The sequence below is a fragment of the Myxine glutinosa genome, chromosome 5 (assembly GCF_964187855.1).
Source record: "Myxine glutinosa chromosome 5, kmMyxGlut1.1, whole genome shotgun sequence".
In the NCBI taxonomy this organism is placed as follows: Eukaryota; Metazoa; Chordata; class Myxini; order Myxiniformes; family Myxinidae; genus Myxine; species Myxine glutinosa.
This window is the reverse complement of record NC_136265.1, coordinates 211151939-211170236: the sequence shown is the minus strand read 5'-3', so window position 1 is coordinate 211170236 and position 18298 is coordinate 211151939. Positions and strand designations below refer to the sequence as shown.

The 18298-nt window shown below is 41.9% G+C and overlaps 1 protein-coding gene across 1 annotated transcript in view; it reads left to right on the top strand.

The window, feature by feature from the left end:
* Positions 1 to 18298, top strand: part of LOC137428138 (polycystin-1) — a 211301-nt gene that overhangs the window by 81986 nt on the left and 111017 nt on the right. The window contains exons 25-31 of the mRNA XM_068118069.2: positions 743 to 910; positions 4931 to 5074; positions 5215 to 5425; positions 5530 to 5653; positions 5764 to 5871; positions 6037 to 6068; positions 6239 to 6381. Of these exons, the coding sequence (XP_067974170.2) occupies positions 743 to 910; positions 4931 to 5074; positions 5215 to 5425; positions 5530 to 5653; positions 5764 to 5871; positions 6037 to 6068; positions 6239 to 6381 (930 nt within the window). The remainder of the gene's footprint in view (positions 1 to 742; positions 911 to 4930; positions 5075 to 5214; positions 5426 to 5529; positions 5654 to 5763; positions 5872 to 6036; positions 6069 to 6238; positions 6382 to 18298) is intronic.

The following is an 18298-nucleotide window of genomic DNA, read 5'->3' as shown; positions in this document are numbered from 1 at the left end:
ACGAGCAAATTAGAGTTTGATTCAGGCTCGGATCTATATCCGACCTATGAGTGGCTTACCTGATTTCTGCTACCGGTACATCCTGTGTTGTATGTTTGCTCGTTATTTTTTATTTAATTATTTATTTATTTTGCTTTATCCATAACTTTTTCTAACCTTCCCTTAGCCTCTTGCTTGAAGTGGTGTTATGCCTTGTTTGGGGCGATTTCCTTAAAAAAAAAGTGGAATGGAAAACATAACTTGTTCAACCTGGCGGAGGTGTGCGCTCTACCTCATGCTGTTCTAGTTCTTTATGAATCCACAGTATTGATAACGGTTAATGAGACTTTATTTTGTTCTTCAACTTAGGTTTTTATTGGTAGCTCATCATCAGGTCTTCACTGGACTACAGCCTCATTCGCTGGTCATCTGCATTTATTTTGGGCCAAGTCAGCTATTTCTCATTGCTGAACCCCTCAGACTAGAACTCCCCAAAAACGTCATTTTTTATCGTTTCGTATGAATCTTGCTTGTGAGTTGAGCAGAATTTTCTTCCTCAATGTCATCACGTGTTCAGCCGAGAAACGGCTCACCTCAGAAACGGTTCACCTGACAATACTTGTCTTTAGTAATGCTTAAGAATAACCACCTGCATGTATGTGCATGTTTAATGTTGACTTTTGATTTTGTTTTGGCCAACCTTTATTTTTATAACAAGGTGAAACCAAAATGTGAATCTTAGATATTCTCTCTTCTTTTAAAGGTACAACAGCACATGTGGGAATCTGCCTGTACGGACAGTCTTGCAGTGGTCCACAGCACTTAGCCCTGCCAGGAGCATTCCAGAGGAATAACCTGGACATCTTTCACATTGCCTCGGACACCGTAATAGGTTCCATATGGAAAATACACATTTGGCATGATAACACAGGTTGTGAATTGCTATTCATTTTCACACAAATATTTTATTCAGTGATATTTCCATCTGTGATATAAATATTTCATTCAGTGATGACCCACATGGATTGTTATACGTGGAATGTTGCTTTGGCTCATTAACCATGGTAGGCAGCTCATCCAGGAGAAGGAAACTCCAAATCCAAATCTGCCACTGCCTTGTGGTTTAGGTTTTGAAACCAAAGGATAACGGTTTAACAGGATAAAGGCAGCAATCTTAAATGGGGTGGTCTTTGCATTCGTTAATCCTTGGGCCAATCTTAGGCAAGGTGCACTGCCCCATTTTTGCCTCCCAATCAGGGTTCCGTGAAGCTTTGGGAGCAGGTGTTGGATGGCTATACCGGGATCTGGTACATATTGTCAGTAATGGCTGCATCTCCTTGATGCTAGGCAGAGGATTCTCTTATGGAGAACAATGACTAGAATCACCGTCTTACGTCTAGTATAGACACTGCCCAAAAGAAGGCAATGGCAAATTACTTCCACACGTAACAAAACAACAATCATGATCAGAAATCTAAGAGATAAAGCTGTGGTGTCGGATGATGAGCCCCCCGGTTTTGAAAGCACCCAAATGGCCACTGAGGAAGAGCAAAGTGTTTTTATGGGTATGAGTGGCCGTTATGATGGGACTGGATCAAAACCGCAAGAAAATCCAGTCGATGAGGTGTCCAGAACTCAAAGTCAATTTATGAACTTCACAAACATTCACAAAATTGGAATATGGAATGTAAGGTCAATGAATCAGGGAAAGTTAGATGTAATAAAGAGAGAGATGGAAAGGACAATAACTGAAATTTTGCATGTAACTGAACTTGGTTTTGGACTGGTTTGGGCAGCTTCAATCTGTCGATTACAAAGTGTTATTTCCTGGTCACGAAACCTGTAAAGAAATGGAGTTAGGTATTTACAAAATAAGATGGCAGAGTCAGCACTGGGATATAACGCAGTCAATGATAGGTTTATATCAGTGAGCTTGAAAGGACATCCAGTGAACACCGCTATCATTCAGATATATGTTCCAACTTTTGTAGCAAATGAAGAAAATGTGGAGGAGTTTTATTGAAAGTTGCAGGAAATGGTAGAACAGGGGCCAAAATGAGATGTTTTAATTATTATGTGAGATTGAACGCAAAAATTGGAGAAGCAGGAGCACTAGGGATTGCAGGAAAGCATGGACTTGGTATCCAACATGAACCAGGGGATCAAATGCTGGAGTTCTGTGTGGAGAATGTTCTCGTAATGGCAAACATGTTTCAAACAACCCAAACGCAGACTTTGCACATGGACTTCACCTGATGGGCAACATGGAAATCAGATTGACTATATTCTAGTCAACAGAAGATGGAGAAGTGCTGTGCAATCTGCCAACATAATGCCAGGTACAGATTGTGGGACAGATCATGAACTCCTTTTGACAAAACTATGAGTCAAACTGAGAAAGGTAAAAAACAAAAAACAAACTCTGACCAGATATGTATTGTTGTGGAAATCATTCAAGACCACAACTTTAGTCCATCTGTTGGTTTAATTCCATTAAGACCTTTGACATCATTCTGCAAATACAGGAATGCAATAGAAATAAGGTTTGGCATCACATAGGTCAATCCATAATATAGTTCAATGAAAGCAAGCGTAATATTCCATGCGGTACGTACCGTTAGCGAGTCTACTAGTCATTGTAACATGTCACAGGAGAAGTCGCCTAGAGCAGCGGCCGCATCGGGTCTTATAGCCGCGCCCCCCTAGCGGTGTCAGCGAGCAGCGAGCATCACCTGGGTTCAGCGTTAATACGATTTCACTACATGTATGACCGAGAAAATATATCTCAACAATATGCAATAAAGGTTTAAGAAAAAAAAACATTTTGGAGAGTTGCACTTGGTTGACAGAATGCCAGACAAGTTGTGCCAAGAGGTGGAGGACAATGTAAAAGAAGAGGCCAAAAACAACATCCCAAAGGAAAGCAGAAAGAAGACTAAATGTCTTGCAGAATAGGCAATAAATATTACAGACAGAAGAATAGAGAGGAAAACCAAAGGCACATCAAGAGAGGGCATTAAGCGGCTAAATGCCGACTTCCAACGACAAGCTGGGAAAGATAAAGAGAAATATTTCAAAGACGCATGGAAAGAGATAGAAAGTGACAACAGAGCAGGAAAACAACATATCTTGAAAAAAAGATCAGAGATATCACAGGAAAGTTTAGGTCTATGATTGGCATCCTTAAGAGTGGAACAGGAAAAGTTTGGACAGAAGAAACACAGGTGTAAGACTATAATTTCACTCAGTAGATAGCACACCTCCGCCTGCTGAAAAGTTTATGTTTTGTATCCCACTGATAGGCCGGATCTGGATTCGGACCTGAACCAAAATATAATCGGCTTGTTTTTGTCAGCTAACCAACTCATCCCCCAAGTTTAGTCAAAACTCGTCTATAACGTTTTAACACATCACGTTATATATCGCTTTTCGCCCAATCCCTCAATGGTGAAGGCGATCACTTAAAAAATTAAAAAATTCTTGTATCCGAATCCATATTCAGATCGACACCAAAATCGAATCGATTCAGTCTTGTCACACAACCAACCTCTCCACAAAGCTTTGTCCAAATCCGTCCATAACTTTTTGATAGATCGTACTATATATCGGTTTTAGCCCGATCACTCAATGGTGAAGAATCACTTTAAAAATCCTCTGATCCGGATCCGGATTCGAATGTTCACCAAAATTGAATCAATTCTTCCATGTCACATACGCAACCTCTCCACCAAATTTTGTCTAAAGTTTCGTCCGAATCCGTCCTCAACTTCTTTAAATTTCCTGCTATATATTGTTTTTGGCTCTATCTCCCAATGGTGAGGAATCACTTAAAAATTATTGTAGCCGGATCCGGATGTGTATCTTCACCAAAATCGAATCATTTCGTCCTTGTCACATATGCTACCCCTTTGCCAAATTTCGTCTGAATCCATCCATAACGTTTTGAGATATTTTGTTCACAGTCAAAAAGACAGACAGACAAACAGACCGACAGACAGACAGACAGACAGACAGGGGTGAAAACATTACCTCCATCCACCTTAGGTGGCAGAGGAAACAAACAATCAGTGCTTGAAGAAATTAGACGAGCATGTACATTATAAGCATTGGCGCAAAAACAGAAACTGTCATACTTTGGACACATCATGCATGCACAAAGTCTGGAGAAGTCCGCCAATGCTGGGTATGGTTGAGGGAAGAAGAGGAAGACCATATTTTTCCTGGATGGATGGGGTAAGGGCTACAACCAAGCTGTCTCTGCCAGGGCTTTTGGAAGCAGTGATAAATCTGGATAACTCAAAGACAGCTAAGACTTGATGGAACTAGATACAGTAACTGAAATTGTGACAGTTTATGGATTTTTTTCACCTTTTGATGAATTATAGAACTAGCATTACTTCTCGTCATTATTTAGCTGTGGCTCCTAGTTCCAAGGACAACTCAAGGATAAGATGAAGAATAAGAGTGTCAGTAAAATAAAGTTTTATTCCAAAATTTCTATTCTAAAGAAAGTTTTATTCTAAGATTTTATTTGATTCATTTATTCATTGGTTTCAGTCAAATGCCAAATATTGTATCTAAATATATATTATTGGTGAAGAAAAAGACATCTACCAGGAAAAGAAATGTGGAGAGAAAGAATGAAGCAAGAAAACCGACAAACATAAGCAAGCATACTCTTCCTTGCCTCTCATCTCAGCAATCTATATTCCACTTCTCATGATGTATTTTGTTTTCAACTAGTTGCACCGAAACTGATTAGGTTTAAATGAAAATGAGCCTTTAGGTTCTTTGATAACTCAATTACCTACTTCTTATTTGTTACACCAAGATGACAGTAATTTAGGAAGTCTTGTTTAAAATGCAGAATAGTAATCCCACTGCTGACACCAATAAGCAATTTAATTGTTTTAAACAAATGTTGAATTTTCTTTCCCATATCGTTATTTAGGCCTTCATCCGTCTTGGTTTCTTCAGCATGTGCTCGTCCGTGACCTGGGCACCAACAAGATGTACTTCTTTTTAGTGGACGACTGGCTTTCCGTTGATAACTCTCACACGGATGGTGTTGTAAAAAAGGAGGTGTTGGCAGCAAGTAAGTGTCTACCAATTTCCAAAAAAAAAAGAACAAGAATTTAGATTCAATAATTATCCGTAATCATTTCCAAATAACTCTTGAAAAGGTGTATCCTGCAACGGTGGTTCATACCCATCAACAACCTCACCTTCACACAGGTCTCCAGGAACTGAATGCCTTTCGGAGACTATTCCCAGCATTGGTCCAGCACGGTCTGTTTGCACAGCACGCCTGGCTGTCCATCCTTGAGCGTCCTGCACGTAGTCGCTTTACACGCCTCCAGCGAGTATCCGACTGTGCCCTATTATTGGCAATCCCTCTATGCTCCTCGGCCATGTGGTACGGAGGCCTCGCTCTCAAGAATGACAGGTACAGCTGTCTTAGTTTGTTCCCCAGTCTATGTTCTGTCCGGTATTAATAATTTTGAATTTGAACACAAGTTATCTGCCAGTTTGATGTTCCGATATTTTCAGTCAACATTTGAATAAGGAAGGACTCATCAGCTCGGAGAATGTGGCAGTTGGTGTAGTTGCAGCTTGCCTCGCCTTCCCAGTTCACATCCTCATTGCACACATCTTTGAAAATTCACGCACAAATGTGAGATATACAGAACATCATGGTTAGCTTTTTCTGTTCAACTTTGCTGAACGGTGTAATTTTTTGGGGGGATATCTATATCGCCATCTTGAAATTGTTTTTGTACACAGATCGTCATGGTGGAAGATGAGCACGAAGAAGCAGAGATGTTGGAGATTGATGCATACATAGATTCTTCTGATGGAGGCGTGTCCATTTTTGATGTTACCGACTCCGAGGTGTGGAAATATTCTTATTTGGGCGAGCAATCCATGTAATAGTCATAACTGAATGTCGCCATGGATTGTGTTGGAGGAAGACTGAAGTAGTGTAGTTTGCAGTTGAAAAACTGCCGAAGACTATGACAGAGATAACATTGCCTGCTTTGGCCTGTTTTTTCTCAGGATATCTGTGAAGAAAAGACAATTGGCAACAGGTGAGTGCTGAACTCCACAAAGTTGAAATTGTTCACATTACAGATTTTTTTCGGAGCTGTCAGGAAACAGACAGTTATACTCAGTCTCAGTCTATGCTAACCTCAAAAAAAATCTGTTCACTAATTTGCCAAAACTCAAAAACAATCATGTTTGTCTCCTTTTCTGACAGGCTGGTCAAATCCAAGCCATCCCTTGAGATTGTCGATACTGGCTTCTTGCCTCTGAGTGACCAGGCTGTGGTTCCTCCTGCAAAGGCAGGCATCAAACGTCACAGAGCTTTGCTTCATCTTGACCCGACTATTGCCTCTCAAGGTCTCTGATATTTTTCTAAATTCTGAGAGAAAACATTAAGACTTTCCATCTCTTAAATATATCAGCAAAGAGTCTGTCCTTATGGGCAAGAAGAAGAGGAAGCAAGACTTGGTGTGAGTTTACTTTTGTGCCATTGTAAACACACAAACAAATAACGTGAGCCAGCCGGAAAACAATCGCTATTTTACAGCACGTTATTGTTGTTGTTGTTGTTTGCACGCTCCTTCCATTGTGTGTGTATATATATATATATATATATATATATATATATATATATATATATATATATATATATATATATATATATACATACATACATACATACATACATACATACATACATACATACACACACACACACACACACACACACACACACACACACACACACACACACACACACACACACACACACACACACACACACACACACACACACACACTACAAAGATGCCCTCTCCCACGCCCGCTCCGCCTACTACTCTCAAATTATCCACTCTGGCTCCGGAAACCCAAAAGCACTCTTCTCGACAATAAACAAACTCCTCCGCCCCCTGGACACCACCACCCAGTCATTCACAGTAGACAACTGCATCTCCTTCCTTTCTTTCTTCCAACGCAAAATTGACAACATCTACAACAGCTTGACCACCGCCGCACCCGCTCCCCCTCCAACCACCTGCCCCCCCTTATCCTGCCTTCCCCTGTCTCAATTCTCCCCGGTCTCCCCTACTGACCTCTCTGAACTCCTCATAGGAATGAAAACTGCCACCTGCACTCTTGACCCCATCCCCTCCAGCTTTGTCAAGGCCTCCCTTCCTGCTCTCTCTCCACTTATCATTGCAACAATAAACTCCTCCCTGTCTACAGGCATCGTCCCACCATCCCTCAAAATTGCTGCTGTTACCCCCATTCTAAAAAAACCTGGTCTAAACCCTGACACCCTAAACAACTTCAGACCCATCTCCAACCTACCCTTTCTGTCGAAAGTTTTGGAACGCGCTGTAGCCACTCAACTCAAACATCACCTCTCTGCCAATAACCTGTATGAAACATTCCAATCCGGATTCCGCTCCAACCACAGTACTGAAACTGCTCTCCTCAAAATCACCAACGACCTTCTCCTCTCCTCTGACGCTGGCAACCTCAACATTTTCGTCCTCCTCGACCTCAGCGCTGCCTTTGACACCATCGATCACACCATCCTCCTCACCCGACTTGAATCCACCTTTAACGTCACCGGCACTGCCCTCTCTTGGATTAAATCATACCTCTCTGACAGACGCCAGTTCATCTCCATCAATAACTGCAAATCCCCCACTGCTCCCCTCCCCCAAGGTGTCCCCCAAGGTTCAGTTCTTGGCCCCCTCCTCTTCATCCTTTACCTGTCCCCCCTCGGTCACTTAATCCGCCGTCATGGTCTCCAATTCCACTGCTTCGCCGATGACATCCAGCTTTTCATCTCCACCAAGTCTGTCTCCACCGACACCCACTCTACCCTGACAAACTGCATCTCTGAAATAAAATCCTGGCTTCAAATCAACTTCCTCAAACTTAACTGTGATAAATCTGAAATAATCATCATTGGCCCAAAAACGCTCACAAAATCCACCCATAACTTTGCCCTCAACATCGACGGTATCCCAGTATCCACCTCCCCTCTCATCCGGAATCTTGGCGTCATCTTTGACCAAACCCTCTCCTTCGACAAATACACTAAACAGATCACAAAGACAGCCTTCTTTCACCTGAAAAACATCGCCCGTCTCCGCTCATCCCTCTCCTCCACGGCTGCAGAAACCCTCATCCATGCCTTCATCACCTCCCGTCTGGACTACTGCAATAGCCTCCTCTATGGTTCACCCTCAACAATCACCAATAAACTCCAATACATTCAGAACTCCGCTGCCCGTCTACTCACCCATTCCCGGACCCGTGACCACATCACCCCCGTCCTTTACAAGCTTCACTGGCTCCCCATCTCCCAGAGAATCCAGTACAAAATCCTCCTCTTGACCTACAATGCCCTCCATAACCTGGCCCCATCCTACCTGGCTGACCTGCTCTCCAGACACACTCCCACCTGCAATCTCCGCTCTGCTGGTACCAACCTCCTGACCCCCCCCCATACGGACCAAATTCAGATCCTGGGGGGACAGGGCCTTCTCCATCGCTGCTCCCACCCTCTGGAACTCACTACCTCACACCATCAGAGACTCCTCCTCACTCACCACATTCAAAACATCACTCAAGACCCACCTGTTCAGCACTGCATTCAACATTCAACCCACAACATTTAACCCCTGACTATCACTTCTCCTTCTCCCTCCTTTTGCTTTAAATATTTCCCTATTGATTCTTGTCTTTTTGCAATTGTTGTTTTCATGTTTTGTTATGCATTATGTTTTGCACTCTGTCAAAGCGCCTTTGGGCTTCATGAAAAGCGCTATACAAAATAGATGAATTATTATATATATATATATATATATATATATATATATATATATAATATATATATATATATATATGTATATATATATATATATATATATATATATATATATATATATATATATATATATATATATATATGTATATGTATATATATATATATATATATATATATATATATATATATATATATATATATATATATATATATATATATATATATACATACATATATATATATATATATGTATATATATTTGTGCAGCGCCTGTCCTGTCCTGTGTTATGTTGTCACTGAACTACTTTCCCAAACTTTTGTGAAATCGTACCAAATTTCTGGTATGCACATATCTCTCCCGTCGGTATGTCCTAAGGGTTTGTTTTTTTGTTTTTTTTTCAATTTTTTTTTTTTGTGAAAATTTTTTTCCCCAACTTCAATTGTTTATAAAATGTGATATCACGTATATTACAAATACATTTGTGCAAAATAACTGTTTGAATTATGATTGGTTTAAACCATGACAAAACGGCAACTCGGGTACAGCCATTTATCTATATATCGACACATCTGGGCAGTGTCTGTGTTGTCACTTAACGACTCCCTCAAACTTTTGTTTCCGTGGTTGTGAAGTGTTTTTAATAACGTTGTGGTGGTTTTGAATCACGTGGTGGTGAGGTATTTTGAATTATGTGGTGGGGGGGGGTGTTTTTAAATGACGTGGTGGTGAGGTGTTTTAATATCACATGGTGGTGAGGTGTTTTTAAATCACATGGTGTTGAGGTGTTTTGAATTACGTGATGGTGAGGTATTTATAATTACGTGGTGGTGAGGTGTTTTTAATTAGGTGGTGGTGAGGTGTTTTGAATTAGTTGGTGATGAGGTGTTTTGAATTATGTGGTGGTGAGGTGTTTTGAATTACTTGGTGGTGAGGTGTTTTTAAATGACGTGGTGGTGAGGTGTTTTTAATTTCGTGGCTGTGAGGTGTTTTTATTACGTGTTTTATGGCTGTGAGGTATTTTTATTACGTGTTTTATGGCTGTGAGGTGTTTTTAATTTCGTGGTGGTGAGGTGTTTTTATTACGTGTTTTATGGCTGTGAGGTGTTTTTAATTTCGTGGTGGTGAGGTGTTTTTATTACGTGTTTTATGGCTGTGAGGTGTTTTTATTTCGTGTTTTATGGCTGTGAGGTGTTTTTAATTTTGTGGTGGTGAGGTGTTTTTATTACGTGTTTTATGGCTGTGAGGTGTTTTTATTTTCGTGGTGGTGAGGTGTTTTGAATTACTTGGTGGTGAGGTGTTTTTATTTTCGTGGTGGTGAGGTGTTTTTATTACATGCTTGATTTGATGGCTGTGAGGTGTTTTCAATTTCGTGGTGGTGAGGTGTTTTTCATTTCGTGGTGGTGAGGTGTTTTTATTACGTGTTTTATGGTGGTGAGGTGTTTTGAATTACTTGGTGGTGAGGTATTTTGAATTACGTGGTGGTGAGGTGTTTTGAATTACTTGGTGGTGAGGTATTTTGAATTACGTGGTGGTGAGGTATTTTGAATTACGTGGTGGTGAGGTATTTTGAATTACGTGGTGGTGAGGTGTTTTGAATTACGTGGTGGTGCGGTGTTTTGAATTACGTGGTGGTGAGGTGTAATCGTCCCAAACTTCCAGTCTGCACCTACCCCTCCCCTATGTATGTGCTGAGGGGTTCTTTCTTGAAAAAAAAAAACATTCAACCTAAATCTTCAACCTAAATTGCCTATAAAAATGTAATATCACAAACACAACAAATACATTTGTGCAAAGTAATTGTTTGTATTATGATTGGTGAAAATCATGACAACACAGCAACTCAGGTACAGTCATTAGCCTCAGCTAAAATAAGCCCGTTCCTCAGTATCGACGCCTGTGACGCGAGCCAAGCTAGTATATATATATATATATATATATATATATATATATACACAAAGAATTAAGTTAAGCACCCCTACACAACGAATTAAGGTAAGCACCCCCTAATATATATTCTTTGTGTATATGTATACATTGGCATATATTCTAAGGTATGTGAGATCAAATAATGATTGGTATGACATTAGCAATTATCCATTGATGAAATTGAGTGATCAAAGTGAAAAAAAGTGATTGGTTGAGTCAGTGATCCGATCACGTGGGTCCTACACACGTTATTGACGCAAAGATCGCTAGAGGTCTTCTCAGAACAATGACTGTACGTTAGAAAACATAAACGTCATCCACACTGTCCGTGATGGACCTATAGCTCCATACTTAAATTGAGGTGAAAATATGCCTAAAATTCCCAAAAAATTTCACCTTAAATTATTCAGAATAAAATATTGAAAACGGCATGATTATTATGTTTTTATGTGACCATAATATCACTTCTCCAGAAAATATAGCAATATCATGGGTATATTACACTGTTTTGACGACAACAAACTTGTAATGTGCGAGGTTGTAAAAAAACGGGGGGGGGTGCTTAACTTAATTCTTTGTGTATATATTCCTGTGGACGACTCTATTAAGACAGAGCATCCACAGATAGCAATCGAGCTTACTTTGAGGCGTTTCCAATTGATGGCGGACGATACTCGAGCAGGGGGGGTTTGGGGGAGAATGCTGTTTTACCTGACGGTCCGACGATGTCTTCACCCTGCGAATCAATTAAAATCACACAAAACGGAATTAGAGTGGTTCGGGAAAATAATACAAGGGTTTATTTAATAAATATCTGGACAGGAAAAGAACGCGCCGGTAAAACTAAACCCCCTAGTGAGCGCTCTTACACATGGACTTCGAACTACACAACAAATGGGAGAATGAATATAATAAAACGTCGCGTTTGTGTGTGCGAGCTTATCTGTCGATGCAGTGTCCATCAGTAATCGTCAGCTTCCAAGCTCGTCGTCCGACCACGGCTCCAATGTTCGGGCACAGCTTGGCCGTCGGCCCGACTAGGCCTCGATGACACTTCTCGCTCGCCCGCTGCCGGGCCAACGTCCGCCGGTGCATGGCAAGCCTCGCGTCCTCGTGCGATGAATAACCAGGGAGGATGATCGTCGTGCTCCACCTTCTCTCCAACGTCCAACAAGCAGGCAATCAAGAGGAAGGCAAGGGGCAGAAGGGAGGTCCACGCAGGACGGAAGCCAAAATGAAAGGAGAGAGAAAATGTCCGCTCGCCCGTCGTTTTGTCAATCGCCTCTCACGTCAACTCACTCTCTCTCTCTCACTCACTCACTCACTCTCTCACTCACTCACTCTCACTCACTCTCTCACTCACTCACTCTCTCACTCACTCACTCACTCTCTCACTCACTCATTCACTCTCTCACTCACTCTCTCACTCACTCTCTCACTCACTCACTCTCTCATTCTCTCACTCACTCTCTCACTCACTCTCTCACTCACTCACTCACTCTCTCACTCACTCTCTCACTCACTCACTCTCTCATTCACTCTCCCTCTCACTCACTCTCTCACTCTCTCACTCACTCTCTCACTCACTCACTCACTCTCTCACTCACTCACTCTCTCACTCACTCTCTCACTCACTCTCTCACTCACTCACTCTCTCACTCACTCACTCTCTCACTCACTCACTCTCTCACTCACTCTCTCACTCACACTCACTCACTCACTCTCTCACTCACTCACTCTCTCACTCTCTGTCAATCAGTGCGTCGCTTGCTCATGGCTTTTCGCGCCTTCCTCACGTCCCTGCGCTTCTCCCCCAATGAGAGTGTCGCTTGTTGTGGTTCTTTCGCGCCTTCCTCGCTGATTGGCCGTGGTGTCATCAGTCGGTGGCCAATCAGTGTGGCACGTCCTTCATCTTCCCTACTCTCCAATCAGCGACCTGCTTCCAACTCGCCCTTCCCCCCTGTCAATCATGAGTGCTCCTGGGTGTGGCACTCGGCCTGCCTGTTCGATGTTTGCTGCCCTGCTGGTGTTGTCAGCCCAAGTGCGTGATCGCTTGCTGTCTGTTCGTCCGCAAGTCATTGTGGCGGCGGGGGAATTTATTACCTTCGCAAAAGCGGAAGGTTATGTTTTGATCGCTGTGTATTTATTTGTATGTCTGTGTGTGTGTGTGTGTGTGTATGTTATTCGCATAACTCAAAAAGTATTCAACCGAATTGCATGAAATTTGGTGGGATGATTGGTTATTATACGGGACACATTTGATTAGATTTTGGGAGCAATCGGGTCAAAGGTCAAGGTCAAGGTCACGAAAAGGTTCCCTACACTCCCATGCCAAGTACAGAACAGTAGCTGCGGCGAAGGTATGCGCTCTACCGAGTGCCCGTTCTAGTTAATGTGTGTGCTAATGGGCCTAGCTAATGTATAAGAGTGCGTTGCCATACGGGACAGATGGGCCTCTCTGTGGATGATTGCAGGTTTCACACACGTGGGAATTAGCCTTATCCCTACAACTATTTGACATGCCCCATTCCTCGTAATGGGGATGAAGATACAAGCTTAATCCGACATTCGGGCTTCAGAACGTATTCCATCAAGATTCCCTCTAACGACAGCTGGACACCTACCTATGCAGATCTACCTGGATCTATATATGCCCGACCCAACCAACATAACAATATATATGTAACATTATATATATATATATGTAACATTATATATATATATATATAAACATATACATATATACTGTATATATATATATATATTGTTACAGATTTGGGACGACGGCTCTCCCGTTAGCAAGGGGGGTTTAACCCCTTGTCCGTTATACTGGCCGTCGCCGATCCTGGGGGTCTGTGACGTCACTGGTGGTCAGCCACGACCAGGGTAATCGGGTCAGAGACCCCCAAAAAAGACCCCCCGAATACCTGCTTACCATGACCTCCCAACCAGCGAGGAGACAGCCCCGCCCGAGTCACGACGGTAATGGACACGCCGAGCGAAGCGAGTCACGACCCAGGCCGTCAACAATTACTAACCCGATTATAGCGGTTTTAATCGTGCCACGTAGACCAATGGACAGGAAAGACTAAAGCAACTGGATGAAGACGAAACCAAAGTTTGGGGAAAGAGCACACATTTATTATAACAAACACCAGAGGAAAAGAAAGATCAAAGCTGTACAAAGATAGAAGGATGTAAAAAGAACACAGGGCAGCCTTATCTATACAGTCTTACTTATACCCAGGACAGAACAAAGACAGACTCACACGGGGATGATGACAGGAATCGCAGGAGAAGGTCCGTTCAGCTGGCAAAGGCGGCCGGTTCGGCTCAATCAGCCGTCGAGGTTCCGTTCCGACTTTGCGCCGTTGGTTTGGAGCGAACCCGACAACCGCTGGAACAGATATTGCCGCGTCGACGCCACGACCGTCTCTCTCTCTCTGCCCGTAATAATGCAATGGGATTTCCTCTCTCAGGCAAGGCACAATCTCTCGCGTCAGGCAACCCTCTTTTGCTGCGCACTCGTCGCCTCTCCTGGTCTCAACGGCACGTCTCCTCCCATCTCTTTATGCGTGATCCTCGAACGCATATATTAAGTGGGGTCGTGACACGCCCTCGGCCGTTTGGGTCCCGCCCACGTGCTCTGTTTGTAGCCTTATTTGGCAACGGAGCTGAACAGCTCCGCCCTTGTGGCGAGCCACGGTCACGCCTCTTCTTGGCGACCACGCCTTCTTGTCCAATACAGAGCACGGAGCACATGTTCAAAATGGCGGCGAACGCAGCTTTCAAGCCAAGGCCAGTTGAGAGGGCGCGCACCCCACGCTTGTCGAGCTGCTTTGCAGAGAGAGAGAGAGTTTGCTGGGGTATGGAGTTATTGAAGGGGAGCTATCCTTATTTGTTAATGCAACGTAGTGTCAAGCTAGTGGACACAGAGCCTTAATTAAACATAGAATAGGAAATAATTAGCAAGATGATTCTAAGATTGGCTGCGTGTTGTGATGGCCTAGGGTGCGATATTTAATAATTAATAAAAGGAGATTATATTACTCAGAGGGATATTTACAAGTGAAGGGGGTTCCCAAATCTGTAACAATATGTATATATAATTATATACAATATATATATATATATATATATATATATATATATATATATATATATATATACATACATACATATATATATATATATATATATATATATTTTTTTTTTTAAATATATATATATATATATATATATTTTTTTTTTTTTAAATATATCTATATAATTATAAAATTGAAATCTTGCGTGTTTGTGTGTAACATTCGATCGGTCCGGGGGCGTGGCTAACCCCTTTGAGAGAGTAGTAATATCCACCATTTTATTAACTCGCATAGCTTTGAGCCCTGTTTTGTAGGCCCGTGGTGTCTTGCTCTCTCTCTCTCTCAGTTTTATTTCAAATCAAATTCGATATATCATTTCATTTTTCACAGTCGCTAACATAGTTTTAGACTCGGTTGAAAAAAAACGGGAAGAAAATCCGATGAAAGTTTCCGTTTATAGAACGAAATGAATTCTGAAAGGCCTGTAACTTCAAGTCCATTGAGTCTCTCTCAGGCCTTTATGTTCAATCTAACTCGCCATATGATTTCATTTTTATCGATGGTTTTAGACTCGGTAAAAGAAATAATTGAGAACATTCATGCACACACGGGAAATTGCAGAGATATATTTTAAAAATCGCGCCACGTTGATATACGAAAATACACCGCCTAAAATAACAGGCATACAGTATATATCTTCGTTATTTCACCCAACATTATTACCCGGAAGTAAAATATGTTTCAGGAAATTACCGAGAGATATTTCTTCGATTTTTTTTATTATTTATATGCGCATACACTTTAAATAGGTTTATTTGAAATCTTTAATTTTCACAATGTAATTTGTCATTTGATGATCGGCAAAAATATGTTTCAGGAAATTACCGAGAGATATTTCTTCGATTTTTTTTATTAACGCTTCCATCTGATTTCATTTTTATCGATGGTTTTAGACTCGGTAAAAGAAATAATTGAGAACATTCACGCACACACGGGAAATTGCAGAGATATATTTTAAAAATCGTGCCACGTTGATATATGAAAATACACCGCCTAAAATAACAGGCATACAGTATATATCTTCGTTATTTCAACCAACATTATTACCCGGAAGTAAAATATGTTTCAGGAAATTACCGAGAGATATTTCTTCGATTTTTTTTATTATTTATATGCGCATACACTTTAAATAGGTTTATTTGAAATCTTTCATTTTCACAATGTAATTTATTTGTCATTTTATGATCGGCAAAACGATAGCACAAACACAATACTATTTGCAGGAAGAATGTCGTATCAACCCTCCGATGGCGCTACGGAGGACAACGAATCACACCTCACGTCTGTGGACGCGAATAGCAACATCCGCACGAATCAGTCATCAATGATTTTCATTGACGCGCCTGGAGGGCACAGTGAAGACGTTTCTTATTCACCTGATTCTCTCTAAAGTGAGAGCGAGTGGAGAAGTTGCCCTTGCGGTGGCCTCATCTGGCATAGTTGCTACCCTCATGCCTGGTGGAAGAACAGCGCACTCAAGGTTCCAAATCCCTCTGACACCGAGGGAAGATGGCGTATGCAACATCGATAAAAATTCCACTATCGCAGACCTCTTTCGAAGTACAAAACTCATCGTGTGGGATGAGTGTCCTATGATCAGGAGAGAGAGTTTCGAGGCTGTGGATCGCACGTTGCGTGATGTATGTGACAAAGACGAGCCTTTTGGAGGGATCTTGACGATATGCTGTGGTGATTTCCGTCAACTTCTGCCCGTGGTGAAAAGAGGGTGTGATGCTGACGTTGAGAATGCGTGCATAAAGAAGTCCTACTTATGGCAGAGCTTTGGAATGTTTCACTTGAGAACTAATATGCGACTGACCGACGGAAGTGGGCAGTTTTCAAGATTTTTGCTCGACATCGGCGAGGATAGAATCGAGAAAAATGCGGATGATGAGATAGATTTGCCAGAGGATATACTGCTGACAGCGAGTGGGCTCGATGAGTGCATCGATACCATATATCCATCATTCGCCAATCCGATGGAGGTTTTTTCAGCAAGGTCTATATTAGTGCCCCTCAACGATATGATGCGAAACATCAATTCAAGATGCATCACAAGGTTCCCTGGTGCTAGCAAGGAGTATGCTGCGTTCAACAGTGTGACTGAGGGTACTGATGCGACGCACTTCCCAACGGAATTCCTAGATTCCGTTGAAGTCTCGGGATTGCCGCCGCACAAGCTCGAGCTCAAAAAAGGATCCCCTATCATTTTGATGCGGAACTTGGACCCTCCGAAACTTTGCAACGGGACGCGCATGATTGTTGAGGACATGCTTCGAAATATTATAGTTGCGAGGATCATAAGTTCAACGTTTGAAGGCGAAACTGTAATGCTCCCTCGGATCCGACTAAATCTGTAGGAAGCTGAGGATATCCCTTTACAGCGCTGCCAGTTCCCCATACAATCCTGCTTCGCAATGACGATCCATAAGGCGCAAGGGCAAACTATGGAGAATGTGCTGGTCTACCTGGAGAAACCGGTCTTCCAGCATGGTCAGCTGTATGTGGCGCTCAGTTGAGGGAAGAGGAAAGAGAACGTGCGAGTTTATGTAAATGGAGGATCGTCGACAAAGAACATCGTCATCAGAAGTGCCCTCTGACAACAAAATCGTGGTAGTCCACGGGTCGCGTGTTTTTTCTACAAAAAAAAAACGTGATCGGAGATAAGGGCCGAAATCACGTGTCACAGGTAAGTGATTTAGAACGCTGAAGAGGTGAGCCTTATGGCTTGCTGGCCCAAATAATCTCCCTGATGATGTCCAGCGTTCGCTTTAGTTCTATTCTCATATCTATTCAAACTGATATTGACCCAACGGGTCATGGGTCGTCTAGTATATATATATATATATATATATATATATATATATTTATATATATATAGATATATATATATATATTTATATATATATATGTATATATGTATATATATATATATATATATATATATATATATATATATACAGACTTGGCATTTAATATGGAATATTTTTTTTTTCTTGACTTGGGTTTACTTTCTTAACTCAGTATATCAATCTGGTGAGTTTCTTTTACACTTCGGTGATTTATTTATTAAAAGAACCATGTCACTGATGGTCTGTCGCAGCAAGAAGTCAACAACAGGATTATATCACAGGTGGCGTGGCAAAATGTACGGACAGGTGCATTTGATGATTGGCTTCACAGTCGGGTATATAAGGGTTGTTGCGTTCTGTATTAGTGGAAAACAACTGCTGCACGTCTCCAAAAGTTATTGCCGCTTCCTCTGGAGATGGTCCGTCAACTCGACCATGCTGTTTGTCATGGAGTGGTGGCTTTACGAAATTACGGCATGAAACAGCGTGCTATTGCTCGGCAGTATGGCATCACTCACGGTCAGGTGTCAAAGATCCTGAAACG